The 27,485-nt window shown below is 43.8% G+C and overlaps 1 protein-coding gene across 1 annotated transcript; it reads right to left on the bottom strand.

Moving 5' to 3' along the window:
- Positions 1 to 834: 834 nt before the first annotated feature.
- Crym (crystallin mu) lies at positions 835 to 22,979 on the bottom strand. The gene is made up of 8 exons (XM_070004369.1): positions 22,781 to 22,979; positions 21,955 to 22,108; positions 18,275 to 18,337; positions 10,849 to 10,950; positions 9,083 to 9,266; positions 4,471 to 4,592; positions 3,527 to 3,611; positions 835 to 1,187 (listed from the first exon to the last, which is right to left on the bottom strand). The coding sequence occupies exons 1-8, from the start codon at positions 22,948 to 22,950 to the stop codon at positions 1,123 to 1,125; spliced, it is 945 nt and encodes a 314-aa protein (XP_069860470.1). The 5' UTR covers positions 22,951 to 22,979; the 3' UTR covers positions 835 to 1,122.
- Between the last annotated feature and the right edge of the window lie 4,506 nt (positions 22,980 to 27,485).

The following is a 27,485-nucleotide window of genomic DNA, read 5'->3' as shown; positions in this document are numbered from 1 at the left end:
CAGCGCCCAGGCCCAGAGTTCAAGACCCATGACTGACAAAAAAAAAAAAAAAAAAAAAGATAGGAATGTAAAATAGGTTCTGTTTGGGACTGGTTATCAGTGGGAATGACAAAGGTAAAAAGAGAAGGTGAGGAGGATTGAATGTGGTCAAGTACTTTATATGCATGGATGAAAATAGAACGCTAAAACCTGCTGAAATTTGTGTTTTCTTTTTTGTGCAAATCCTGGGACTTGAACCCAGGGTCTAGGTGCTGTCTCTGAGCTTTGCTGCTCAAGACTACTACTTAAGCCACAGCTCTACTTCTGGCTTTTGGGTGGCTAACTGGAAATAAGAATCTCACAGACTTTCCTGCGTAGGTTGCCTATGAACTATGATCCTCAGATCTCATCCTCTTGAGTAGCCACCGGCTCCCAGCCTGTTGAAATGCTTTGGAGAAGGGAGAAAGGAGGAATGTAATAGATGTTGTAGATTTGATCCAGGGACATCATATGCATGTATGGTAATATCACAATGAAATAAAAAATAAAGAGATCTAATTGTTTTTCTTTTGTCAGTCTTGGGGCTTGAACTCAGGGCCTGAGTGCTGTCCCTGAGCTTTTTTGCCCAAGGCTAGTGCTCTAACACTTGAGCTACAGCTCCACTTCTGCTTTGGGGGTGGTTAATTGGAAATAAGAACCTCATGGCTTAGAACCAGAGCCTCCTGGGTAGCTAGGATTTGTAGGTATGAACCACCAGCACCTGGCAAAAGCTAATTCTCCTCTAATGAGTCCATAGAAGCACTTGATCTCCTTCGGTGCTTTGCCACAAGGAATAGAAATTATGGAAGCAAATGCTGTTGAATTGAAAAATGCTTTATTCCCAGGAAATACCAAGTTAGTGAAGTAAAAGGTGAAAGAAATTCTGTTATCACCTGCTAGCACAGAAGAAATAGTTACCTAGCTTTGCTTTCCAACTACATACACGAATGGGGAGCTCAGTATTTTATGGTGAGACATGCTAAGCACAAAACTCTAGCTCCTTGAGAACAGTTTCCCACAATTAGTCTAGAAATTAGAAGACAACCATGACCGCATCCCTTGGGCAGTGGCAGCATCCATCCTCAGACACAAAGCTCCTCTGTCTCACTTTCCAGATGACCAGGAATCATAGACAAGTTTGGCTGCAACCAGGTCTTCCACTGCTATTCCTGGAAGGGACACAAATTCAGTTCAACTTCTGAGCAGAACAAGTTTTCTAGAAAAAAAATCTTTAGCCATAGGAATAGAGGTTTTATGATACTTTGCTCATGGTAACACCTAGAAAATGTGACCCAGATATGAGCTCAGGCTTAGATGATCTGCAAAGTGCACACCAAGGCATGAAATATGACACTAATCAAGAAGTGTCCCCAATTGAGTTCAAGGATTAGCAACCTTTAGAGGATCCGTTAGTAAATATCTTAGACCTTGTAGGCTGTATGGTCTCTGTCAAAATTTGTCAACTCTGCTTTTAGAATGGAAACCAGCCACTGGTGACAAATAAATAAGCCTGCTTGTTTTCCAATCAATTTTGATTGTGTATGGGGGGGGAAGGGGGCGCACGCACCAGTCCTGGGGCTTGAACTCAGGGCCTGGGGACTATCCCTAAGCTTTTATGTTCAAGGCTAGCACTTTACACTTGAGCCACATCTCCACTTCCATTGTTGTTTAGTTGTTGGTGGGGTTTTTCCTGGTAGTTAATTGGAGATAAGAGACTATTCTATTCCTACCTGGGCTGGCTTCAAACTGCAATCCTCATATTTCAGCCTCCTGAGTAGTTAGGATTACAGACATGAGCTACCAGACTTTGTTCAATTTTTATTTAATTAACTAATTAATTTTATTAGTGGACATTAAAGTTTGAACTTCGTATCAATTTGTATGTCATCAAAGATTATTCTTTTAACTTCTCCTCCCAAAATCATTTTAAAAATGTAAAAGACATTGGTACCTCATGGCTGAAACTAAAACAAATAATAAGCTGAGTTTGGCTCACAGATGTAGTTTTCTGACCTTGGTCTGCTTCAAACCCTGCATTTTTATTTTATTTTTTTTTAGCATTTCTCCTTTGCCTTATATAGGTTGAGCATCTCTAATCCAAGACTCTGAAACCTAAGGTGCACTAAAATCTGAATTTCTTGGAAAGTAAAGGGGAGATTATTGGGGTCTTCTAAAGTTTTCCATTTTGGATCATTTCAGATTAAAATTTTTCATATTAGATATGCTCATCTAGTCAAGTCTATACAAACAGTGCAAAACACAAAACCAGCCCTCAAATCTGAAATGTTTTCGGTTCTAAATATTTCAGAAAAGGAATATCCACCCTGTAACCTTAATAATTTAATCTTTGCATTCAGTTCAGATACAGACTTATTTAGTATGCAACCATCAGATAAATGGCATTCCAATAAACCCAACTTCCCAAAATAAGAAAAACAAAAATGGCTCAAAAGAGAATATTCCGGTAGCATATTTTTTTCTTTCTTAAGGAGACTAGCTAACCTCTGAAATTTCCAGACACAAATGGATCACTGGAATGTCATTGAACCAGGCTCCGGATAAAGTTTACATTTCCTTTGCCTGTGTTCTGGTGCATGAGAGATTTTTAAAATATTTAACATCTAACAAGGCAGGGATACTAATGGGTAGCATGGTTATTGGGTAGCCAGAGCACAAAAGGCTCCGCAAAGGACTAAAGCTTCTACTGCCTGATCAGAAAGTCCAGCAGGCCTTGAGGCAAACATTCTCCAGTGGATGAGGGGAGCAAGTATTTAACCAACCATTTGGGAAGCAGTTCTATTAGGTATTATTAGCTGAATATCAGCTCTGTTCCCATGTACTTCTGTTTCCTGAAATCTGGTAGAGTTGGGAGCTAAGCCAAGGGACAGACTGAGCACTGGGAGTGCCCTATTGGCTTCTTCCCCCATCTATCTAAGTGGTTTGGGGACTCCCCATGAAGGGTCACCTTCAAGCAGCAAGTGAGAGGGCAGGAAAGGGCAGGAATGCAGAGTTCTCTGGCTCCACTTCCTGTCTGAATCTCTTTCAGGTTAGATCTCATTTCTTTTAAGCTCTCTGTCTTTTAACTTCTGTATCCCCTCCCCTTCCTCTGGAGAATAGCTCCTGAATGCATGTAGGTGGAAATCTAAGTGGTTTACTGCTGGTACTTTGGTGAGTAAATCACTTTATTTTCTCCTAGCATCCCACTTTAACTCTCACAACTCAAGGTAATAGGCGGTGAAGGGACTCTGGCTCAGAGAGGTCTGGTGACTTGTCCTGGGACAAATGCATGGCAGAGAGGGGCACCAATCCAGGACTGCCCAGTTCCAGAGTGTCTGGGAGTAACTGTGGGCGTAACTGCTAGCCTAAGGGAATTATTGACCTGAAAGACAGATGGACTTCATAACGATTCAGCTATCTAGCCTGATGACTCATTCATTCTTCTTTCCACCAATTACCAAGCCAACTTTGGCTCTGCTTAGATTTGTTCCTAGGGAGCAATGGGTCTTACCCAAGGACTTGAACACTGTGGTCTTCTCGCAATAGGCTGGCTTCACCCTCTTCACCACTTCTCCTAGCTCAGCAAAGATCTCAGCCTGCAAAACAAACTCACATCGGCCCAAGATAAAGCAAAAGCCTGCTCGTGGTTGCCTAGTAAAACCAGCATAAGGTAATCCTAAATTGGCTAAGAGACAACTTTTTTTTGTCTGAGACCTTGACTTGAATTCAGTATCTGAAGCTTTCACTCATTGAATGGCATTCTACCACCTGAGCCACGCCTCCAACCTCAAGAGACAGCCTTGATTTTTTTTAAATACCTTTTATAAAGCTGGATGATATCAGAAAATATGCTGGGGGGCTAGGAAGTTGGCTCAGTGATAGAGTGCTTGCCTCACAGGCATGAGGCCCTGGGTTCAATTCCTCAGCACCACATAAGCAGAAAAAAGCCGGAAGTGGTGCTGTGGCTCAAATGGTAGAGTGCTAGCCTTGAGTTGAAGAGCTGAGGGACAGCCCCCAGGCCCAGAGTTCAGCCTCCATGAAAATATGCTGCCCACTGCCCACTGAAATCTGCCTTTTGGATAGCATGGGTTCATGTCTAAGGAGCTGGCCTGCAAGGTTCTTGTGTCAGGAAAGAATCATGCTAGTGTCTGATCATCAACTTCAGTAGCTCCCTTCTTCCTTCCATGCCCTGATTACAATAAATAAGAGTAGCTAGAGTAACCACCGTCCTGTCACACTGGTCAAACTGGGAGAGATTCCAGATTGCAACACCTCTATCTCCCAATCTCACTGCCTTATAACACAGCCTGATGGGTCTTGATCTGGACACAAGGCTTTCATTAACTTCCTCTCTCATTCAGTTTCCCACAGGCCTTGGTCACCTCACTCTCCTGATGGGTAAGAAGCTCCTACACATTTCACAGAAGCAACCCTGAGGGATGACCAGAGACTCACCCCAGACAATAAGACGTCTCCTGACTCCTTCAGAGCAGCCTCCCTGGAATCCACATACAGCACTGCTTGCTTCATGAGCTCATCATCCAGTTCTCTCCAGTCAGGTCTGCTGGCCCCGATGGCTACAAGACAGCAAAACAAGGCTCTCAAGCCCAGAAAAGTCCCCAGGATACTAGTAAATGGGAAGAGGTGAGCAGAACACAAGGGCATACTCAGATTGAGATTACCACCTCCTACTTCAAGCCAACTCCCTCCAGCCAATATGACTGAATAGTTATTAAAAGTAATACTTAACAATCCTGGCACAGGAGGCTAATTCCTATCATCTTAGCTACTCAGGAGGCCAAGAGCTGAGGATTGTGGTTTGAAGCCAGCCCAGGAAGGAAAAATCCATGAGACTTTTATATCCAATTAACCACCCAAAAAGCCAGAAATGGAGCTGTGGCTCAAGTAGTAGAGTGAACCCCGAGCAAAAAAAAAGTTAAAGGACAGCACCCAGGCCCTGAGTTCAAGTCCCAGTACCACACACACACACACACACACACACACACACACACACACACACACACATACACACATACACACACACAATAATAATACATACCATCTTTTCCCTTCCCTCTCATATCCTACCTATTCCCTAAAAGATTTTAAGGTCATTTAACATTCATTTACTGGATACCTACTGTCTGAGGGGTGTCCTATTCATACTATTTAAGGTACTCACAAGAATACTTCAGTGTCTAATTCTCATTGAACAGATGCTCAGACTGAGACTGTGAGAGGTGAAGGTCACATGAAGGTTATGTAGGTCTGGGAGAGCACCATGGCTTTCATCCCAATGACTCTTCTGCTTGTTGGGATTGATGTCCTTACAAAATGTTAAAACAGAGGTGTCACTTGGAACTTACTCCCTATGCTCCTAACCTTCTGTCTGTCTGCTTGCTCTCTAATCCTTCCTATGGAATACCCCCCAAGTGCTTTTTTTTAATAGCTTGTGGGGCTTGAACTTGGCCTGGGCACTGTCCCTGAGTTTTTGTGCTCAAGGCTAGTGTTCTACCACTTGAGTCAAAACTCCACTTCTGATTTTTTTTTTTTTTGAGATAAGAGTCTCATAGCCAGGCACTGGTGGCTCACACCTGTATCCTAGCTACTCAGGAGGCTGAGGTCTAAGGATGGCAGTTCAAAGCCAGCCTGGGCAGGAAAATCCATGAGACTCTTATCTCCAATAAACTACCAGAAAACCGGAAGTGGCGCTGTGGCTCAAGTGGTAGAGTGCTAGCCTTGAGCTGAAGAGCTAAGGGACAGCGCCCAGGCCCAGAGTTCAAGCACCACGACTGACAAAAAAAAAGAGAGAGAGAGAGAGTCTGGAAGTCTTATATCCCGGCTCACTTGGAACCATGATCCTCAGATCTCAGTCTCCTGAATAGTAGGATTACAGGCAGGAACCACTGGTGAGCTACTTCCCCTCCCAGAGAGAGACAGGAAATTCATTTGCATGTGGTACTTTATCTATGGTCCAAACAAAACATATCTCCCCCTAGATCCAGCCTGGAGCAGCTAGTCTTTGAAAATGCAATAAGGCATCATTATCTAGACATAAGGCAGCATTTATGTCTTCTTGCATTGTAATCCAGTTCTTTTTCCAGTATGTTCTCTTCCCCACTGTTTTCCCATACTCTAAAACTTCTCACATTTGAATTTCCAAAAAGCATAGAGTAAAAATGCCCATCATGAAGTCTGTGTGTGTGAGGAATTCTCTAGAAGAAAAGCACTAACTAATGAAGCTTGTAAATAAATCATAAGGCAGTGGGGATTTAAAAAAAAAAAAAAAAAGCTCCAATTTCTCCAGTCACCCCTCCTTACAGCCTAGACAAGGCCGAGTCCTCAAAGGGTTACACAAGGCCCTCAGGCAGATGGCGATGGGCCAGGAAACACAGAGGGGCTTGACTTAGTCGGGTCTGGCTTTGCTTCAGTGGGACTAGAAAATGAGAGAGGCAAGGCACTGGCTGATTGGATGGGGTACTGGGCAGGGGGTGAGGCGGGGTGTTGGAATTGGGCCTGCGTCTCAGCTGAGCTGTAAAGAAAGTAAAATCTGTTCGTATTTCCTTGTTGTCTGTGTTTGTAACAGGTTTGGTTTTTTTTTTTTTTTTAAGTATATTTCATGCCTCTATAAACACATAAAGCAATCTTGGCTTGAGCTTTTTTGACTCAAAATTAAATCCCTCTTGCTGGATTCAAAGTGTGAGAAGGATCCACTGATTGAGGAAGGAGGCGCCATGTGACAAGGAATATGGAAAGAGTATTCACAGGAAAGAGTCCTCGGTTCTACAACATAAGGAACTGAATCTTGCCACACAACTGGGTGGACCAGGCAGAAAACCCCCAAATATTAGATGCAATTACAGCCTACATAACACTGATTTCATCCTGTGAGACTGAGCAAAGGACCTAGCTAACCCTCACCTGGACTTGCAAACCACAGAAAGGATGAGAAGACAGTGTGTGTGTGTGTGTGTGTGTGTGTGTGTGCGCGCGCGTGTGTGTGTGTGTGTGCGTGCGCGTGTGTGTGTGTTCGCGCGCGCACGATTCTCAGCTCTTGGTGTGTGTGTGTGTGTGTGTGTGTGTGTGTGTGTGTGTGTGTGCGCGTGTGTGTGTGTGTTCGCGCGCGCGCATGATTCTCAGCTCTTGGGGTGTGTGTGTGTGTGTGTGTGTGTGTGTGTGTACACGATTCTCAGCTCTTGGCCTGCTGAATAGCTAGGATTACAGGTGTGAACTACTGGCACCTAGCTACCATGTGTAGTTGCTTGTTTGCCAGTCCTGGGGCTAGCACTGTACCATTTGAGCTACAGCACTACTTCCAGCTTTTTCTGTTTATGTGGTACTGAAGAATCGAACCCAAGGCTACATGCATGCGAGGCAAGCACTCTACCACTGAGCCACATTCTCAGCCCCCTGTGTAGTTTTTAGTTGGGAAACAAAAATCAAGTTTCAGCTCTATCCCTGGGAATTTCTTCAAGTACTGGTTCCTCTGGGTTTCTCAAGTCCTTTCAGATATGTTTCTATTGTCCAAAACAAATCATACTCTCATCTACTTCTTACCTATCAATTAAGCCATGTCCTACCTACTGTCTGGACCCATGTCATAGGCCAGTTCCATGCAGACTGAGAGCTTGGGTTGACTTTGATCACTTCTGCCATGTTCACTTCTACTCTCAGGGGCTTCTGCATTTGCTGTCCTGTCTGAAATGCCTTTCCTTCAGCTCTTGACATGGTTGCCTCTGTTTTATGATTTAGGTCACAGCCTCAAGTCTCCTTCTAGGGAGCTTTTCAGATAAATACACCAAAAGGGCCTATCTCTAGTTCTACTTTCTGCTCCCTCTAACAAGGTCTATCACATAGTATCTTGCTTCTTTCCCAGGCTCATCTTTAGCAGAAACAACTTGTTTGCTTATTTGTCTGTCGGAGCTCAGGATCAGGAAAGCAAGAAGCCCAAGTGTCTTATTTTATTTATTTATTTATCTATTTATTTATTTATGTATTTAGTGGTATCCCTAATAGCTAAAACTATACTCAGCCCATGGCAGAGGTTCAAAAACCCATTTAGGAATGAATTCCTAATCACTTGACTAGGCTCCTTCCCATTCATCCATGCATATGTACAGAACTGTCAGCTCCTACGTTGATCCCAAGAATTTGTCATGAAAACCTGGGTCACCAATGCTATCTTGAAATTCTCTGTTCCTTTTCTGTGCTGCTCACCAGATGCCAGTCTTCTCATTGGAAGAGAAAATATCAACTATTACCAAGTACTTGGATTCTCAGGAGAGGCTGTCTTAGTTCAAATCCTATAATCATCCTATCTCCATCATCAAAGACAGGTTTGTCTGTCACTGAATGTCTCTATGCCTCAGTTTACCCACTTATAAAATGGGAGTAAATGCAGTCACATCCCCTCCTCATCCTATCACATACACTGAAAAATGTCACAATAAATGTGTTTTATATTGTCATTTTAGAAAAAAGTTACAGTTCTAAATGTTAAAAGCAAACACTTCACTTGGACATTGAGATTTAAACTTCATTACATTCAAGATTGAAACCGTGAAGCCGGGCACTGACTGGTGTGGCTCATGCCTATAATCCTAGCTGCTCAAGGAAATGAGAGTCAAGGATCGGGGTTCAAAGACAGCCCAGGCAGAAAAGCTTGTAAGACTCTTATTTCTAATCAACCAGCAAAAAGCCAGAAGTGAAGTGTGTCTCATGAGCTAAGAATGCCAGCCTTGGGAGAAAAAGCCAAATGAGAGGACAAGGTTCTGAATTCAAGCCTCAGTATAGATAAAAAAAAAAAAACAAAAAAAACAAAGAGTGATTATGGTTGTAACATTTTATGTTACAGAACACAAATAAGTGGCACAGTTGTCAGTTTCAGGTTTGAAATTTGCTTTTCATATTTTGGGAATGTCTTGTTTCAGGCTCACATATTCCTGTGGCTTTGAGAAAGCTTGAATATTCTCCATAAGGAGGTAAACAGCTCTTTACATGTATGTTCCAGTCCCAGTCTCCAGAGGAGCCACCACCTAGCCACAGCCCACAGAGCCCCTCTACTTACCATTGATGTGTGCCCCTGGCTTCACCCATTCACCAAACAAAATGGGCTCTGTTGCCATGGTGACTGTGATGATCACATCAGCACCTGTCACAGCCTCCTGCACCGATGAACAGACTCGCACATCTCCTTGAACTGTGTTTGCAAACTTCTCTGCATTTTCTTTGGTGCGGTTCCATATCCTCACCTTCATTGGAGGGTAGCGGGAGAAAGGACATTTGATCAAGGTCATAGTGTTAATCTAAATAGATATCTGGCCAAGCCATTGAAAATGAGTTTTCCCTACAAATTTTCCCTTTAAAGAATAGTGGCTTTTTTTTTTTCCAATTTCAAGCTAGGATGTAGTTTTGGTGGCTTAATTGGTAAGGCAGAGAAAGAACTGGAGCCAAGCAGGCTTAGAACAAATCTTTGCTTTGTCACTGCTTTTGAAATGATTTTGCCTCATTCAGTCTTAGTTTGCATTTCTGTACAACGGAAATAAGTGGGCAAAGTCTTATGAAGAGATCATCGTTGGTTACTATAACCAGGATCTTGGAAGGTGCTGGGCTGGGGTTATGGCTACTAGCAGCATCAGACTTACTAGCTTGTTAACAGGTACCAATATGAGGGTCAGAAAATGAGGCCTAAAAAAGATCTCATAAGAGAATATAATACAGATAGAAATAAATGTTGTATGCAAGAAAGCCATCAACCAACGTAAAAACAACACTTTGTGCCCAGTCATAAGTGAATGGCTATCCATGTCATGCTTCTTGATAGAAAAACTATGCAAATGTTATACAGAATTGAATAATTTGGAAATAGATACTAGAACATTCAAAGTACGGGAGCCGAGCACTGGTGCCTCAGGCTATAATCCTAGCTACTCAGGAGGCTGAAATGTGAGGGTCACAGTTCAAAGCCAGCCCGAGCAGGAAAGACTGTGAGACTCTTATTTCCAATTAACCAGCAAAAAAAAAAACAAAAAGAAATTTGGTTTGTGTGGTAGAGTGACAGCTTTGGGCAGAAAAGCCAAGCAACAATGCCAGGCCTTGAGTTTAAGCCCCTATACCCCTGTAACTGTACGTACGTACATTCGTACATACGTACATACATACATACATACATATATACATACATACATACATACATACATACACACAGTTATAAAAATATGATGAGAGAAAAATTAGACATTATATGCTTGTCCTTTCGAAAACAGATAAATAGGTTTCTTTTGTTTTCTTCTTCATAGTCTGTGTTTCCAAAATCATGAATTTCATACTTTAAATCTATTCCATTTCTTTCATATGCATACATAAAACAGAATAAAATAGTATCAAACACTCTCAGTAGGAGGCATGAGCCATTGCAGGAAAAAGGTGGGCAAAGATATAGACTGCAGTAGAGGAGGAGGATGTGGTCTGCTGCTTGCTCATTTCTGGACCCATACCCATGAATACTTAGAGACTCTCAGATTCTCCTACAAGAAGAACAGAGAGATGGAAGGGAAAACTCATACACTAGAGGTGGAACTGAATCTTTAAAGTGTATCCTGAGTGGTTCACAGATGTATGTTGTATGAGCAGAGTAACTGAGAGATCAGACTTTCCCTTGATACTTCATTTCCACTAGCAAGTCTAAGGAAGACACTAAGGTCAAAAGATCAATGTAGACTGGACTCTCAACTATTTCAGAAAACTTCATTTTACAGGGAAGGACTGGAGACAGAGGAAAATGGCTGCTTCCTTCCCTCTCCCCCTCCTCATAAACCCCCCATCCAGACTTACCTCCTTAAAGGAGAACTGCTCTGTGAAGATCTCATAATGGCTGTAGGCCTGGACACCAGCTCCAAGGATGCACAACACTTCACTGCTGGGGGGTTTCAAAAACTGTTAGAGGAAAATAGGAAAAAAGTCAAGGGAGGGCTGGGAATGGGGCTCAGTGGTAGAGTGCTTGCTTAGCATGCATGAAGCCCTGGATTCAATTCCTCAGTACCACATACACAGAAAAAAATAGAAGTGGCACTTTGGCTCATGTCCTAGCTTTGAGCAAAAGAAGCTCAGGGACAGTGCCCAGACCCTGAGTGCAAGCCCAGGACTGGCAAAAAAAACAAAAAAGTCAAAGGAGAATGGAAACTAGGTGAAAGCAAATATAATTTGAACATCAGGTAAGATCTGCTCCATCTTCAGATCCTCTAGAGGGATCGAGGGCAATGCAGTAAATGTCATATTGGGTTTGAGATTCCATTCTCCTCTCTAGAGTGGAGAGGGTTAGAGTGGGGGGTGCCTCACTGAGCACCTATATTACACCAGTGCTTTCCTCATGATGTCATTTAGCCTGACAAGGCCTCTATGAGCAAGTTGTAAGCTCCTGTCATTATTCATGTTTTTTTGTTATTGTTTTGTTATTGTTGTTTTATTTTTGCCAGTCTCTGGGCTTGAAATCGGGGCCTGTGTGCAGTCCTTGAGCTTCTTTAGACTCAAGGCTAGCATTCTACCACTTAAGCTACAGCTCTACTTCCAGTTTTTTGCTGGTTAATTGGAGATAAGAGTCTCAGGGACCTTCCTGCCCAGGCTGGCTTCAAATAGCAATCCCAGCCTCCTAAATAGCTAGAATTACAGTCAAGAGCCACCAATACTAGGTGTCAGTGGTTCTTTGAATGAATGAACCAGTGCATCTTTATGACTCAAACAAGGCAGGTGTTTTTTTAACTTGAGTTTTTGTGCCAGTATTGGGTCTTGAACTCAGGGCCTCATGCTCTCTCTTGGCTTTTTTACTCGAGGCTGGTGCTCTACCACTTGAGCCATGCTTCTAGCTCAAGTTTTTTGCTGGTTCATTGTAGGATTACAGGCATGAGCCACCGGCATCCAACAGGTTGGTTATTCATGTTTTACAGAGGAAGAGCTGGAGGTCCAAAGTGGTTAATTAACTTCTTTAGGGGCTTGCAATTAATTAATGGCCCCCTGGAGCCCCAAAGCCACATCTTTCACACTCCATGAATCATATTCTTTCTCCTGAGGTACACCATCTCAGGTATATGCTGAGCAACCTCTACTTCTCAGAGTCCTGAATTGTTTCTCGGGGCTCGCTGGGATCCCTGAGTCCTTGCTTCCTAGAATTCTCAGCTGTTTGCTGAACCCATTTTGTTGACACTTCTTCAACTGCTGTCTGCCTTGTAAAAAACAAATGCAGAGCTAGCATTTCTGACATCGTTTGAGGGAGTCTGTGCATGAGACCAAGTATCTCTCCAATGGACTCTCCCTAATCTCCATGGTAAATCCCCCACTCCACAGCACTTACGTGCTTATAATTTTCTTTCTTTCTTTTTCTTTTTTTTTTTTGGGGGGGGGGCTCAGTCATGGGCTTGAACTCAGTGTCCTCAGTGCCCAGGGCCTTGGTGCTGTCTCTGAGCCTCTTTGTGCTCAAAGCTACAGCTCTACCACTCGAGCCAGCACCACTTCCGGTTTTTGAGTGGTTAACTGAAGATAAGAGTCTCATGGGTACTTTTCTGCCCAGGCTGGCTTCAAACCTCCAGAGTAGCTAGGATTACAGGCATGAGCCACCAGTGCCCAACTCTTTCTGTCTTTAAAAGACTTTTCTTAGCATTCATTAGTTGTACAAGGGGGGGAGACTTCATTGTGATTAATTCTGTATAAGCATACAATGTACTCCCAATGAAACTTACCCCTTCTTTCACTTTCCCTGCCCCTGCTCCCTTCTTTCTTTCCTTTTATTTGTCCCAGTCCTGGGGCTTGAACCAAGGTCTGGACACTGTCCCTAAGCTTTTTTGCTCAAGGCTAGCACTCTATCACTTGAGTCATAGCTTCACTTCTGGCTTTTTGGTGGTAAATCAGTGATAAGCATCTCATAGACTTTCCTGCCCAGGCTGGCTTCAAGTCATGATCCTCAGGTCTCAGCCTCCTGGGTAGCTATCTTTACAGGTGTGAGCCATCAGCACTCAGCTATATCCTCCTTCTTAGAACAGTTTCAACAGATTTCATTGTTCTATTTTTATATATGCATATAAAGTATTGTGATCATTCACCCTCATTTACCCTCCCTATTCCCCTTCTTGCTGATACCTAACTCCCAATACAGCCTATTGGATTTTCTCTCCTATTTCTGGTTTTTAAGCCCCAGGACCAAGGTAACCTTATTTGCACAGAAACTCTTCAGGCTTATTATGGCCTACAGGAAGTAGAACAGGGTTTCTCCCTCTTGGATACCAAAAATTGGGTTGGGTAACTCTTCGTTGAGGAGGGGGATTTCCTGTTTAGTATAGGATGCTAAGTAGACTCCCTGGCTTCTATCCATTAGATACTAGTACCACCTCTCACCTCTCCTTCCTTTGATTGTGACTACCAAAATAATCTTCACATAGTGCTACATGTTTGGGGGGAAGGTGGCAAATTCATTTTTGGTTGCAAACTACAGATACAGAAAAGACATCACTTGTTTTTCAGACCATATGGATTTTTTAAAGATGCCCTTATCCATTTTCTCTACTTCATTTAGTAAAATTTGGTCTCCTTGGGCCTGCTGTGTCTTGCAATGCTACTGACTGAAATTCTTGAGAATAACCTTAAAATTAGAAATCTTAAAAAAAATTTTCTGGCAAAATTGTCATATATGATTAGAAGGTCTTCATCTCTCTGGTAGCCGAAGGAGAGATATGATTCTGTTCTGTGAAAGATGGTTCCAAGAATCTTCTAGAAAGCTGTCGAAAGGACAGCATCTTATACATTTGCTCAAGAAATTACTTGATCCTTAACTATAAGCTTTCCTTTTTCTTTTCTCAGATAATATGGCTCTGTTCTTGAATGTGTACGTAGGCTGTAGAAATTGTTCATGTCTATGAAAGAACCTCGAACCTCTAAAGCTAGATCTGTACATTCTGAGTGGTTATCATATTTGATCGTTTGTTTCCCTGGTAAATGTTGACTAACATTTCTTTTCTTCTTTTCCCATCAGCCTGTGGATAATTGAGCATATATATAGGAATCTGTGAGATTTCTCCTTTAAGTAAAGAGCTTGAAAGTCCATGTTTCATTTGAATTCACCAAGACCTTGTACAATCTGGCCCTCCCATCTGTCTACACCCCTCCCGTCTCAGGCTTCCCTTACTTCCTTTCTTCCAGCCCCAGGCCTACCTGTTTCCTTCAGCCTCAGGCCCTCAGCAAATTCCCTCTGCCTGCAGTGTTTCCCTTCTGCTTTCTCGTGAGGAAGCTTAAGTACATGTTACTGAGCTGTTTGCCAGAGGCTCACACTTGGGAGGCTGAGAGAGGGAAGATTGCTATTTAAGGTTTGCTAGGGCAAGAAAAAAATTTTCAACCAATAGCTGGATGTGATGGCATGCACCTGTTAGCCTAGCTTTGTTTCCCAATCTTAGTCTAGGAATGTGCTTCAGCAAGAAGACAAACCTTATTTTTAAAATAACCAGTATGAAAAAGGGCTGGTGGCATGGCTCAGCAGTAGAGCACCCACCTAGGAGCATAAGGCCCTGAGTTCAAACTCCAGGACAGATAGATATGAAGATATATACACCATATTATATATAATATGTAATACATATATGCATGTTATATGAGCATTGTACATGTATATTATAACATATACATATATGTATGCTGTGTATAGATACATATATGTGTTGTATGTATATACATATATATTATATTATACTGCATATTATATATTATATGTATATATATTGTATATTAACATATGTATTGTAAGTATACTATATATACATAACTACATATACTACCTATACATATGTAGTGTGCATATATGTATATTATAAACATATATATATATATATATATAAACACGTAGGAAAACCCTTCCTCAATTCCACACACTAAAATTTCCTGCTTTACACTCTGAAAGCACTTGTCAGGGTTATAAATTTCAATTTACTGGCATGATCTTTGGATTCAGATCATGCCTCTCCCATTCAACCTTGTGCTCCATGATGGCAGGCATGGTATCTGTTTTTCTTCACCATTCTTTGCCTCATGCTGATCACAGGGCCTGGAACTTGGTAGAAACACACACTGGCTGAATAGATGCATGCCAAGGGAAAACCCAGTCCTATACTGTCTCTTTAGCAAAGCAGGTCAGAGCTAAACTTGGGTTGTAATGAAATCTAAATGCAGAGAAGTTATTGTATTCATCAGACTCCATACTTCTCATCCTCCTCCTCAAAGCCTTAGATGATGAAAAAATTAGTAGATCTGAAAAATCTATGCTCACCAGGGCAGAAAGTAAAATAGACTTTTGTACCTTATCAAAATAGCCTATCTGAGCTCCTGGGAACAAGCTGTGAGTTCCAGCCCAAAACAGGATGTATCAACCAAAGGTTTCTCTACTCCCCTTAGGATGCAGATTTGATTAATGTAACCAGAAACAATGCTACTGAAGGCTGGGTCTATATGAAATGGTTCCCAAACTGGCTGATCATCAGAACCAACCATGAACTACTTTTTTAAAAAAAATTAAGCCAAGTGTGGTGGCTCAAGCCTATAATCCTAAACTGCATTGGAGGGAGAGACAGGGGGATCATGGTTCAAGGCTAGTCCCTGCAAAAAGAAGTTTGCAAGGTTGCATCTCAATCAATGGCTGGATGCAGTGGCCACCCCTATTATTCTAGCTACAAATAGAAGGATTGCAGCCCAGGTTGGCCCAGGCATATAAAACAAAATCTACCTGAATATTGGCTCACACCTTAGTCCTAGCTACTCAGGAGGCTGAGATCTGAGGATCGAGGTTCAAAACCAATCCAGGCAGCAGAAAAATCCTTAAGACTCTTATCTCCAAGAAATTAGCCAAAGGAAGCTAGTGGGGACATGGCCCAAATAGAGCTCCAGCCTTGGGTGAAAAAGCCAAGCAAGAGCACAAGGCCCTGAGTTCAAGCTCCAGTACTGGTGCGTGCACGCACACAAAGTGAGTTCATAACTCCAAAATAACCAAAAAAGGGACTGAAGGTGTGGCTCAAGTGGTAGAGCACCAGCCTAGCAAGCATAAACCCTGAGCTTGCCCCCCACTCAGTAATTTTAATTCAATGACTTGACTCCAGAAAATATATGAATTGTAGAAAGCATCCCTTCTCTGCTGCTACTTCACAGTCTGAGTTAGACATCACTAACCTGGGACAGGAATGTCACACAGCTCAGTGTCACACAGTCACCTGGCTGTATCCTTCAAAACACCCAAGTCTCTGCTTTGCTCTGTATGAAATGAAGCCAATAATCTTTATCCTGCCTCCCTCACAGAAACCCAAAGTCCAGACAATGAGTTAAACATTATCTGATTGAGACCAAAGTCCTCTATAATTATAAGACAGTGGTATAGACTCATTCTGTTCTTCAATCACAAAAAAAAATCATCAAGAAGTCTCAATTATTTCTGAGTTGGCTCTGGATATAATTAGAAACCGGTTTATCACAAGTCTACTCCCTTCCTGTACCATTATCACAGAACCCCTCTAAGCCACAATCCTTCTTCTTGGGAAATGAAGATAACCTTATCTTCTTCACAAGGTGGATGGGAAGATTGGGAATTATGTATGTGAAGTGGTTTCTGGAACGGAGTCATGCACATTACATGGTAACTAGTAATTTTGTGAATCCTTGTTCTCACCTGAGATTCATCTTCATATCTTTCAATCTTGTCTTCAGAAATTCTTACCATACAATCTCAATACCTAGTTCTAGCTGCTCCAACCCTCGCTCACAGTCACCCTACTTTCATTCTCAGGAAAAGCCCTATGGCAAGACTTTGTCCTTTTGTGTAAACCACAAAAGATTCCAGACTCCAACTGTTCACACGGAAGTCACGTTTTCCAACGCCTCCCTTTTTTAACTCTACCTCTAAGAACCCATTTTTCCTCGTGAGATGCCTGGATTTTATTTAGGAACATCACCACCTCTGCCACCTGCTGTTCTCTGAGTGGAGAACATCACAGTTATGCACAGTGCTGTCACATGCTGCTGCCAGTCATGACTCAAATGTCACCTTTTCAGGGTGATCCATCCTGGATCATTTAAAATGGCACACCCTGTCTGCCAGTTGCCGGTGGCTCACACCTGTTATCCTAGCTATTCAGGAGGCTGAGACTGAGGTTTGAGGTTTGAAGCCAAGCCTGGAGAGGAAAATCTGTGAGACTCTTAGCGCCAATGAACCACTAAAAAGCCAGAAGTGGAGCTGTGGCTCAAGTGGTAGAGTGCCAGCCTTGAACAACAAAGCTAAGGTCCAGTGCCTGGACCCCAGTACTAGCACAAAAATTAATGAGTTAATTAAATGAAATAAAATAGCACACATTTGTAATCAGAGCTACTTGGGATGCTGAGGCAGGAAGATCAATTTCACCCAGCAGTTTGAGACGGGACTGGGAAACATAGGGAGAACCCTGTCTCAAAATTTTAAATTAAAAAATGTCACCTGCTGGACCCGTTACAAGAATGAGAAGTACAAGTTGTCATGTCGAAAACGAACTTTACAACTTTGGGGGGGGAGGATGGGGGGGAGGCGGGGGGGGGGGGAGGCTGGGAAGGGATGTGAAGGGTAAACAAAGGAGGAGGCTGCAATGCTTGATAAGAAGTGTACTCATTATCTTGCTCATGTAATTGTAACCCCTCTGTACAGTATGTTCACAATAAAAAAAATTTTTTAAAATGTCACCTGCATCCTGATATTCTTGATCCTGCTTTATTTTCATCCTACATACTCTGTGAGCCCTAGGAGTAGTTAGGTTATTTAAAACAAATATTAAACAATCATAAATGGTTTATTAACTAATAAATATTTTATGCACCAATTAACTATTTGTTAACATCTGTTAACTAATAATTATGATGAGATATATTATTAACTAATAAAGTGCTTTTTTGCGTGTCAATACGGGGGCTCATTACCTGGGAGCCGTCCCTGAGCTATTTTGCACAAAGCTGGGACTCTACCACTTGAGCCACAGCTCCACTTCTGGCTTTTTGGTAGGAAACTAGAGAGAAGAGCCACATGGACTTTCCTGCCCAAGCTGACTTTGAACTGTGATTCTCAGATCTCAGCTTTCTGAGTTCAAGCTCCAGAACCAACCATAACAACAGTAAGTACTAACTATGCCTGAAGGAAAACTATATGAAAACTCATTCTTCAAGACTGGGACACCTGTACATCAGGTTGCCCTAACAGCGCAGTAGCCGCTGACCTTACCTTGGTGGCAATGGCAGACACCGCAGCTGTTCTCTTAGCAGTGATGACATTCCCATCCATGACCTTGGAAAAAGGAGAGACCGTGAGAAAGGGGCTCTGAAACCCATTACTCCAACTCAGACCAGCAGCTCTCACAGAGCTCTAACACAGCATATAGAAATAGGTACATATTATATTACACAGGAAGCTTTATAATAGCCCACAGACCGTGAGGAGGAGGAGGAGTGTCAAACTCTTCCTGCATGTTTAATATTTGAATCTCTAAGCCCTGCTTTTCTCACCTGTATAAACAACGATAGTGCCAAGATAGTGCTCAGAGGGCTGCTGGCAGGATGAAACACACTGGCCTATAGGAAAACATCTGGCACACAGGAAACCCTCAAGACCTATTCATTCACTTTGACATCAGCTTAAAAGGGAAAATTGTCTATAGGGAATCATGGAGATGCACAGTGAATGAGAGAGCACGGGGGAGGTGGTAAAGATTAAAGTAATATATATATATATATATGTATATATATATATACACATATATAATGTATACATATATGGATATATATGCACACATGTATATATATAGAGAGATGATATAAGCCCCCTCAAAAAATTCTGTTTTAAAAAGTGGGGTAGGAAATGGTGTTGTGGCTCAAGTGGTAGACCGCTAGCCTTGAGCTGAAGAGCTCGGGGACAGTGCCCAGACCCAGAGTTCAAACCCTATGACCAACAAAAAAAACAAAAAACAAAAAAAGTGGGGTAGGTAGCCAGGCACTGGTGTCTCACACCTATTAATATTAGCTTCACAGGAGGTTGAGATCTGAACCGTGATGGTTCAAAGCCAACCCAGGTTTTAAAAAATGTCTGTGGTGATATTTTTTGGTTTTGGGCTTTGGGGGGTTTTGTCAGCCATGGGGCTTGTACTCAGGACCTAGGTGCTGTCCCTAAGCTCTTTCGCTCAAAGCTAGCAGTCTAGAGCCACAACGCCACTTCTGATTTTCTGGTGGTTAACTGGAGATAAGAGTCTCACAGACTTTCTTGCCCAGACTGGCTTTGAATCACAATTCTCAGATCTTAGCCTCCTGAGTAGCTAAGATTACAGGGCTGAGTCATAGTACCCAATTTCTATGAGATTCTTATCTCCGATTAACCACCAAGGAGCTGGAGGTGCAGCTGTGGCTCAAGTGGTAAAAGTGCTAGCCTTGAGTAAAAAAGCTAAGGGAAAGCAAACCAGCCCTGAGTTCAAGCCCTTATACACACAAACAGTGGGGTAGGAAGAAGGGACTAAGAGTAAATAATAGAGGGGTGAACTGGTTCAGAGTACATTGTATGCATCTATGGAAGTATTCACAGTGAAACTCTCTCTTATTTTTCTAAAAATAGAAAAGAGGGGCTAAGAATGTGGTAGAGTACTTGCCTAGCATGCATGAAGCCCTGGGTTCAATTCCTTAGTACCACATAAGCAGATAAAGCCAGAAGTAGCACCATGGCACAAGTGGTAGAGTGCTAGCTTTGAGCAAAAGAAGCTCAGAGACAGTGCCCAGGCCCTGAGTTCAGGCCCCAGGCCTGGAAAATAATAATAATAATAACAATAACAATAATAAATAATAATAATACAAGAATTGCCTACTTTGTTCTCTTGTGCTGATTCTCAAAACACCAAACTGAGGAGGAACTTAAGGACTAATATTATTTCTTATGTGAGCAAAGACCATACAACCTTACCTCGGTGGTTCTCAACTTCTACCATCTGTGCAGAGCACTCTGCACAGACACTAAACACCCCATCTTCAGTTGAGCTCATCTGAGCCTTGTCCTGGAGTACAGCTCGGTGACCAAGTGCAGGCCTGGATATACAAGGCCGTGGGGCAGTGACCTTTCAATTCAGCCCACCCTCAAAGGGTAGGCATCATTAATCTCATTTTTCAGATGAGAAACTGAACCACATAGGTACTGAACAGATTCGGCAAAGGATCTAAAGGCCCTGGCATCTAGTTTTAAAGACTCAGGCCCTACTTTCCTGGGGAACCACTGTTGTCAATGAACACCACTGCCACTGGGTAAGTACAGGTTGAGAAGAGCTAGATACTCCTCTTATCAGAGGAGTGAGAAACAGCCAAGACCTCATGGAACCAGAACTTCAGCAAATAAGGAAGAAAGGTTTCAGAGCCAGGTGAGGATTCCAACAGCTGAGAGAATCAGAGACACAGTCAATCAGACAAGCGTAAGTGTGACTAGCTGTCTATTACTCTAGCAAAGTGGCTCTATTCACCTGAGCCTAAAGGACTTCAACAGAAATCTGGTGGTTTGGGAGGAGGTAATAAAACTCCTCATGGTAGAACTTGTCAGAATTGAATGTGATCTATATCTCTTGCCTGGCAGATGATATGCATTTAAGAAACAGTAGTTTGGAAGGGCAGTAGAGTAGAGCCTGAATCATATGGTAGCTCATAACTCTAATCCAAGCTCCTGGGAATGTGGAGGTCAGGAGGATGGAAGTTTGAGGCCTGCTACAGCAAAAACATTAGTGAGAGCTCCATCCCATCTCAGGTAATAAGCTGGATGTCGTCATTCTCAGTATACAGAAGGAAGATACAGGTAGGTGGATCTTGATCTAAGGTCCGCTCTAGGCAAAAAATTAGAGTCCGTATCTGAAAAGAAAAACTAAAGCATAAAGGGGCTTGGGATGTGGATCAAGTGGTAAACATCTGTAGGTGTAAGGCCCTGTGTTCAAACCTCGGTATTGCACACTCTTCCCCACAAAACTCCAGTAGGGCAGGACAAAATAGTATTAACAGACCATGTCACAGATTTAGATTGCAGCGATCTGAAGTTCAGAAATGCTGCTTATTAGCTACATAGACTTAGGTATGCTGGACACAGTTACTGTAGCCTCATTTTCCTCACCTGTAAAGTATGGATAATAATATCACCCACCTTACAGTTACTTCTGGCTCAAGTGGTAGAGTGAGCTCAAGGCCCAAGACCAGCACACACACACACACACACACACACACACACACACACACACACACACACACACAAAGGTATTAAGAGGGTTCATATATATAAAGTGTTTAGAACACTGCTGGACACCTAAAAAGAGCTCAATCACTGAGAGCTACTGCTTGCTATTTTGATACTCAGATTAGATGTGAGAACAGGTCACTGTGTACCTGTAAGAAAAACTCTTACAGGCTCCATTCTGTGTGGACGGGATTCAGCAGATCAGTGTTTCCTCAGCCACGGGGTTAGTTCATGCTGTGTGGTTGAGGGTCTCTGAGCATGTCATGATAACACATATAAAAATGGACAGGTTGGGGGGGAAAGATGGGTAAGAAGAAAGGGCTGACATGGATCAAGACACATTGTATTTATGAATTGTTGAGTCAAAGCCACTTTGTACAATGAAAGATCATAAAAATAAATACAAATGTGAAACTAAAAATAAAAGAGTGAAAAACAGAGGATTATTTCCACACTTGAAATAGAAGTGGATCTTGGGCACTGAGATCCACACCCTCAGGGGGCCCTTGTCACTAGATATTCCTAGAGGGCCATCTGTGGTCACAATCACGGCTCTCCTATGCACGGAGAACTGACTTCAGAGCCTGGCCCTGGGCCCAAGGATTCCCTCTCCACCCCCAGCCCACCCCAGCCCACCCCACCCTGGGGAAATGGCTCACCGCCAGCAGGGAGCCATTGCTCGGCTCAAAGAGCAGCACAGTAGCCTGATGGGAGGAGACGGCGGAGGCGCTGCTGTGGCCCTCATAGAAGGTGACCAGTTTGGTGGTCAGGGCGTCCTCTGCGGCGCTGTAGGCAGGCATCACCCCCAGGAAGCTACAACGAGAGCGGGCGCAGCTTCAGCCCCTTCCTGCCATACTTCCTTTGCATGCTGGGGTTTTTTGTTTTGTCCTGTTCTGTGTTTTGGGTGCCAGGGCCCGGGCACTGTCCCTGAGCTTCTTTTGCACAAGACTAGCACTCTACCATTTGAGCCACAGCTCCATTTGCGGCTTTTTTTTTTCTTCTAATTGTAGATAAGCGTTTCACAGACTTTCCGCCCCGGCTGCCTTCAAACCTGTACCCTCAGATCTCAGCCTCCAGAGCAGCTTGGAATACAGCTGTGAGCGCCAGCAGGCTTTCCTTCCTGATTTCCCCTTCATCCCTGCCCCCAATCTTCTGGTCCTCCACTCCTCTGCCTTCCCTTAGGGCAGGGTGCATATTATTTTCCAGAGCTTGGCTGTGGACCGAAAACCCACAGCAGCTCTACCACTTAGCTGTGCACGTTTGGGGAAATCACTTAACCTCTCTGAGTCTCCCGTTTGCCCATCAGTAAAACGGTGCCACCAATCCCTGCCCTGCCAGGGAGAGGGTGTTGGTAACACTCGGAAAGTGCCCACTTGGCACCAGGGACAGCTGTGATTCACCACGACTCAGCCCTCTCCCCCCCCGCCCCCCTGCCGTCCTTCGGGCCGGTTCCTCCCGCCCCGGACCCCGGCCCTTCCCACTCACCCTCTGTGCTTGGCCACGGGCACCACGGTGCGCACCGGCTGCACCACCCCTCCGTCGGGGCCGCTGGAGAAGTTGGCCAGAGCCGCCTCCAGGGGCGGGATGAGGAGGCTGGAGCTGCGGAGGTGATCCTGCACCTCCGCCGCGCTCAGGAACGCGGGCGCCCGGCTCATCCTGCCGCCGGCCTCCTAGCCTCAGCCACCGCGGGGCAGCGCGCCCTCCACGCGCCGCGCCTGCTCTTATAGGCGCTGTGGGCTGCTCCGGGCCCCGCCCCGCCCCGCCTCGCCCCGCCCTCGCCCCGCCCGCCCCGGGGCGGGGCCATTCAGCCACGCCCCCGTGAGAGCGGGCTATGAGGACACGCCCAGAATGGGCGGGGCGCTCTGGCACGCCCAGCTCTCCTGGTCTGCTCTTCCCACTCCAGAGCTGAGCCTGGGTAAGGTGTGCTTCCCATTTAGAGACAGAGTCCCCCAAGATTGGACTGTGGGCCGCAGACCAGTCGTTAGAATCCTGGGGTTCAATTCTTGTAATCAGCTCTATTTGCTACATTCCTTGGCAAAGAAGTGTGAGCAGTGGACTTTGGTACCCTGTCAACTCTCTGCTCTGAGTGCTGTCTTGGGCAAGAAGACAGGGGAGTGGGGTGCAGGCAGGCAAGGCTCCCTTGGCTCCTAGGGAGATCTGTATAGATGAAGGAGATGAGGGCAAGTCAACATTGTCCTTTCAATCCTGTCTCCCCCTGAAGTCTCTAATCACAGTCTCCCTCACCCCCCACTACACCAGATGGGCGGCTGCGAATTATGTTAAGCACAAAGTATTCTGACAAGAGCAACAAAACACTCTTCAACTGTAAACAGGGCAAAGTGCAATGACCTCGGTCATACAAATGCAAAGTGTAGGGCTTCCCCCACCCCACCCTCACCCCAAGAAATTCTCACTAAAAAGACACCGGAGGGAAGCTAATGGGGCACAGTGCTAACGCACAGCCATTAAACCAGTGATTGAGAAAGTCGTAGTGGTAACTCAAAGAAGACAGTATTTTGAAGGGGTTTTGATTTACTTTTTCGTATTGTTTTATACTTCTTTTGTGCCAGTAGTAAAGCTTAAGCTCAGGGCCTCCCCTTTTCTTCAGATTTTTTTGCTCAAGGCTGCCACTCTACCACTTGAGCCACAGCTCCACTTCCAGCTTTGTGGTTATTTATTGGAAATAAGAATCTCATGGAGTTTGCTGCTTGGGCTAGCTTTGAACAGTGATCTTCAAATCTCAGGCTCCTGTGTAGCTAGGATTACAGGGGTGAGTCACTGAAAACAGATTATTTTGACCTGGACGGTTAGGAAAGGAGCAGGAGAAAGCTCGGCTTGGAATAATAATAATGACAGTTACCACAATGATGTCAACATGCTACTGATGTTTACAAATGCTCCATGCCCTCTTCTGAACTATCGCGATTACACGGCAAACTGAGCTATGCAGCTGCTGTTATTAGATTTATTGCCCATTTTAGAGTCTAAGAAGAGAAGAAATTTGTCTAAGGTCATCCAGCCAGTCAGCAGATGAGTTGGGAGTTTTCCTTTGGAATCAGACAAGAGAATTGTACCACTAGGCTACTCTAACCAAGGGAATTTCAGGGGTAGAAGAAATGTAATTGAGGCCTTGGGAACAGTATGTTTTCAGTCGGGCTGAGCAGGGGCTGATATCTGGGAGCATCAGGAAACATCCCTGGGACTGTTTCTTGAAGTTAAGTGGCTAAGAAGGGTGTTTACTTTGGAAAAGAAATTACATTCTCAGAGAGCTAGGATGACAAAGACTGCCAAGTGTGGACACCAGGAAAGAATGAGCACAACATAGAACCTGAAATAAAAGCTGCTGTCTCAGATGAACTGACAAATACATGGGATCGCAAATGCTCCAGAGAAGAGAGGTTAGGTGACGGACGTTCAGACATCCTACCTCAAGCTGGGGCTGGCTGTATGGTTAATATACTTTGGGCTTATATAAGTAAATAACCCTCTATCACTTGTTTTACAAGGAACTTTCCTGAAAATAAGTAAGAGACATTTTGTAGCATTGGGGATTGAACTCAGGGTCTCATGCTTACAAGGCAGGTTCTATTCTATTAAACCACACTCTAGCTTCTTTTGTACTATTTTTGTGGGGTTTTTTTCCCTGTCGGCCATGGGACTTGAACTCAGGGCTTGGGCACTGTCCCTGAGCTTTTTCACTCAAGGCTGCCACTCTACCACTTTGAGCCACAGTGCCACTTCCAGTTTTCTGGTGGTTAAGTGGAGATAGGAGTTTCGTGGGCTTTCCTGCCTGGGCTGGCTTTGAACCGAGATCCTCAGATCTCAGCCTCCTGAGTAGTTAGGATTACAGGCATGCTTCACCACATCCGGACATTGGTTGAGACAAAGTCTCTCAAACTCTTTTTGAAAAGCTGTCCGTGAACTATGATCCTGAGGAGTGAAATGTTTAGGAACCAGCTGGGCACGGCGGAAGGATCCAGGCAATGCCAGCTGGTTCCCGCTCACCTTTAGGGCTCCTCTGTCTTGTTCAGCTCCACAGGCTCCTCCCATTCCCCAACTCCTCCCCTTTCCTCCCATTGGCTCCATGGCTCTCCTTCAGCCTCAGATCCCGCCCCTCCCACCGGCTCCGCCCCCTCGGATCAGCTCTGCCCTCTCGGATCTCCCCCTCGGATCCCTCCCCGCAGGCTCCGCCCCTCCCCGCAGGCTCCGCCCCGCCCTGCCCCTCTGCACTCAGGGACACTTTTTTTTTTTTATTGTGAGAATACCGTTCAGAGGAGTTACAATTACATGGGAAGATAACAAGTACATTTCTTATCAAGCATTGTTGCCTCCTCGTTGTTTCCCCTTCCCATCCCTTCCCATACTCCTCCCCTTCCCCCACCCGATCCTCCCTCCACCCCCCACCAAAGTTGTAAAGTTCGTTTTCTACATAACGACTTGTACTTCTCATTGTTGCAATGGGTCCACCTGTATCCCTGGTTAAACGTCTTGTTTTTCCCCTTCCCCTCCACAAATTATACCGACATCAAATACAGTGAAAGCAGGAGTTATGCCGTGGGGAAGGGACATACAAAGAAATAATCTTATAAATGTGTTAGAAACAATCACATGAAAGAAAAAAACATTTGAATACATATCTTAGGGTTCATTTCCCTAACATCACCTTATCTGACCTTTTCTGCTTGACTCAGACATATACTAGTTATTGCAAATAAGGGAAACCATGGGACCTATGTTTCTTTGGGCCTGGCTTACTTCACTTAATATATTTTTTCCAAGTCTTTCCATTTCCTAACAAATGGGGCAATGTCATTCTTTCTGATGGAGGCATCGAATTCTAATAGATATAGATATAGATATAGATATCACATTTTCTTGATTCATTCATCTACTGAGGGGCATCTGGGTTGGTTCCATATCTTAGCTATGGTAAATAATGCTGCAATAAACATAATTGTGCTGGTAGCTTTACTATGGTCTTGTTTGTAAACATTTGGGTAAATGCCCAAAAGTGGGATTGCCAGGTCATAGGGGAGCTCTATGTGGAGTCTTTTGAGGAACCTCCATACTGCTTTTCAAAGTGGTTGAAAAAGTTTACACTCCCACCAACAATGTAGTAAGGTTCCCTTCTGTCCACATCCCCTCCAGCATCTGTTGTTGTTAGAGTTCTTGATTATAGCCTTTCTAACTGGGGTGAGGTGGTATCTCAATGTTGTTTAGATTTGAATTTCTTTTATGGCTAGAGAGGTTGAGCATTTCTTCATGTGTCTATTGGCCATCCTTCTTTCCTCTTCAGAGAAGTTTCTCTTTAAGTCTTTAGCCCACTTATTTATTGGGCAGTTGTTTCTTTGAAGATTTGTTTTGGGGGGATTTAATTTTTTAAGTTCCAGGTATATTCTAGATATGAGACCCTTGTCTGTTGTATGGCTAGTGAAGATCTTCTCCCAATCTGTGGGCTTTCTATTGATCTTGGAAGCTATGTCCTTTGCCATGCAGAAGCTCTGCAATTTCATGCAATCCCATTTGTCCAACCTTTCTTTGATTTGTTGTGTTTCTGGGTCTCTTGGCCTGTGCCAAGGAGACCTAGGGTTTCTCCTATTCTATCCTGTAATGTTTTCAGAGTATCTGCTTTGACTCTAAGGTCTTTGATCCATTTGGAGTTGATTCTGGTGCAAGGTGATATATAAGGATCTAGCTTTAATTTTCTACAAGTAGTTAACCAGTTTTGCCAGCACCATTTACTGAAGAGGCTGTCTTTCTTCCGTTCTATTTTTTTAGCTCCCTTATTGAAGATTAGATGGATATAGGTCTTTAGGTTCATTTCTGGATTTTCAAGTCTATTCCATTGGTCCTGGTCTGTTCTTGTGCCAATACCAAGCTGTTTTGATTACTATGGCTTTGTAGTAGAGTTTGAAATTGGGTATTGATATTCCTCCAGCACTGTTCTTTCTGTTAAGGATCATTTTTGCTACTCAGGGTCTTTTATTGTTCCATATGAATTTTTGGATTGCCTCTTCTATTTCCTTGAAGAATGAAGTTGGAATATTGATAGGTATTGCATTGAATTTGTAGATAGCCTTGGGAAGTATTGCCATTTTCACGATGTTGATCTTTCCAATCCAGGAGCATGGGAGTTTTTGCCACTTTCTAAGTTCTGTTTTGATTTCCTTTTTCAGGTTTTTAAAGTTTT

The sequence above is a fragment of the Dipodomys merriami genome, unplaced genomic scaffold (genome assembly GCF_024711535.1).
Source record: "Dipodomys merriami isolate MVZ:Mamm:240054 unplaced genomic scaffold, mDipMer1.0.p SCAF_62, whole genome shotgun sequence".
NCBI classification, from domain to species: Eukaryota; Metazoa; Chordata; class Mammalia; order Rodentia; family Heteromyidae; genus Dipodomys; species Dipodomys merriami.
This window is presented reverse-complemented; position numbering and strand designations above follow the sequence as displayed.

Bases quoted from the DNA above. Each gene is read 5' to 3' on its own strand.
- Crym (XM_070004369.1), bottom strand. From the start codon at position 22,950: ATGAGCCGGGCGCCCGCGTTCCTGAGCGCGGCGGAGGTGCAGGATCAC. The intron at 22,109-22,780 runs GTGAGTGGGAAG...CTCTCGTTGTAG, and splicing joins CCCGTGGCCAAGCACAGAGG to CTTCCTGGGGGTGATGCCTG. The intron at 10,951-18,274 runs GTAAGGTCAGCG...TTCCTCTAACAG, and splicing joins TGTCTGCCATTGCCACCAAG to TTTTTGAAACCCCCCAGCAG.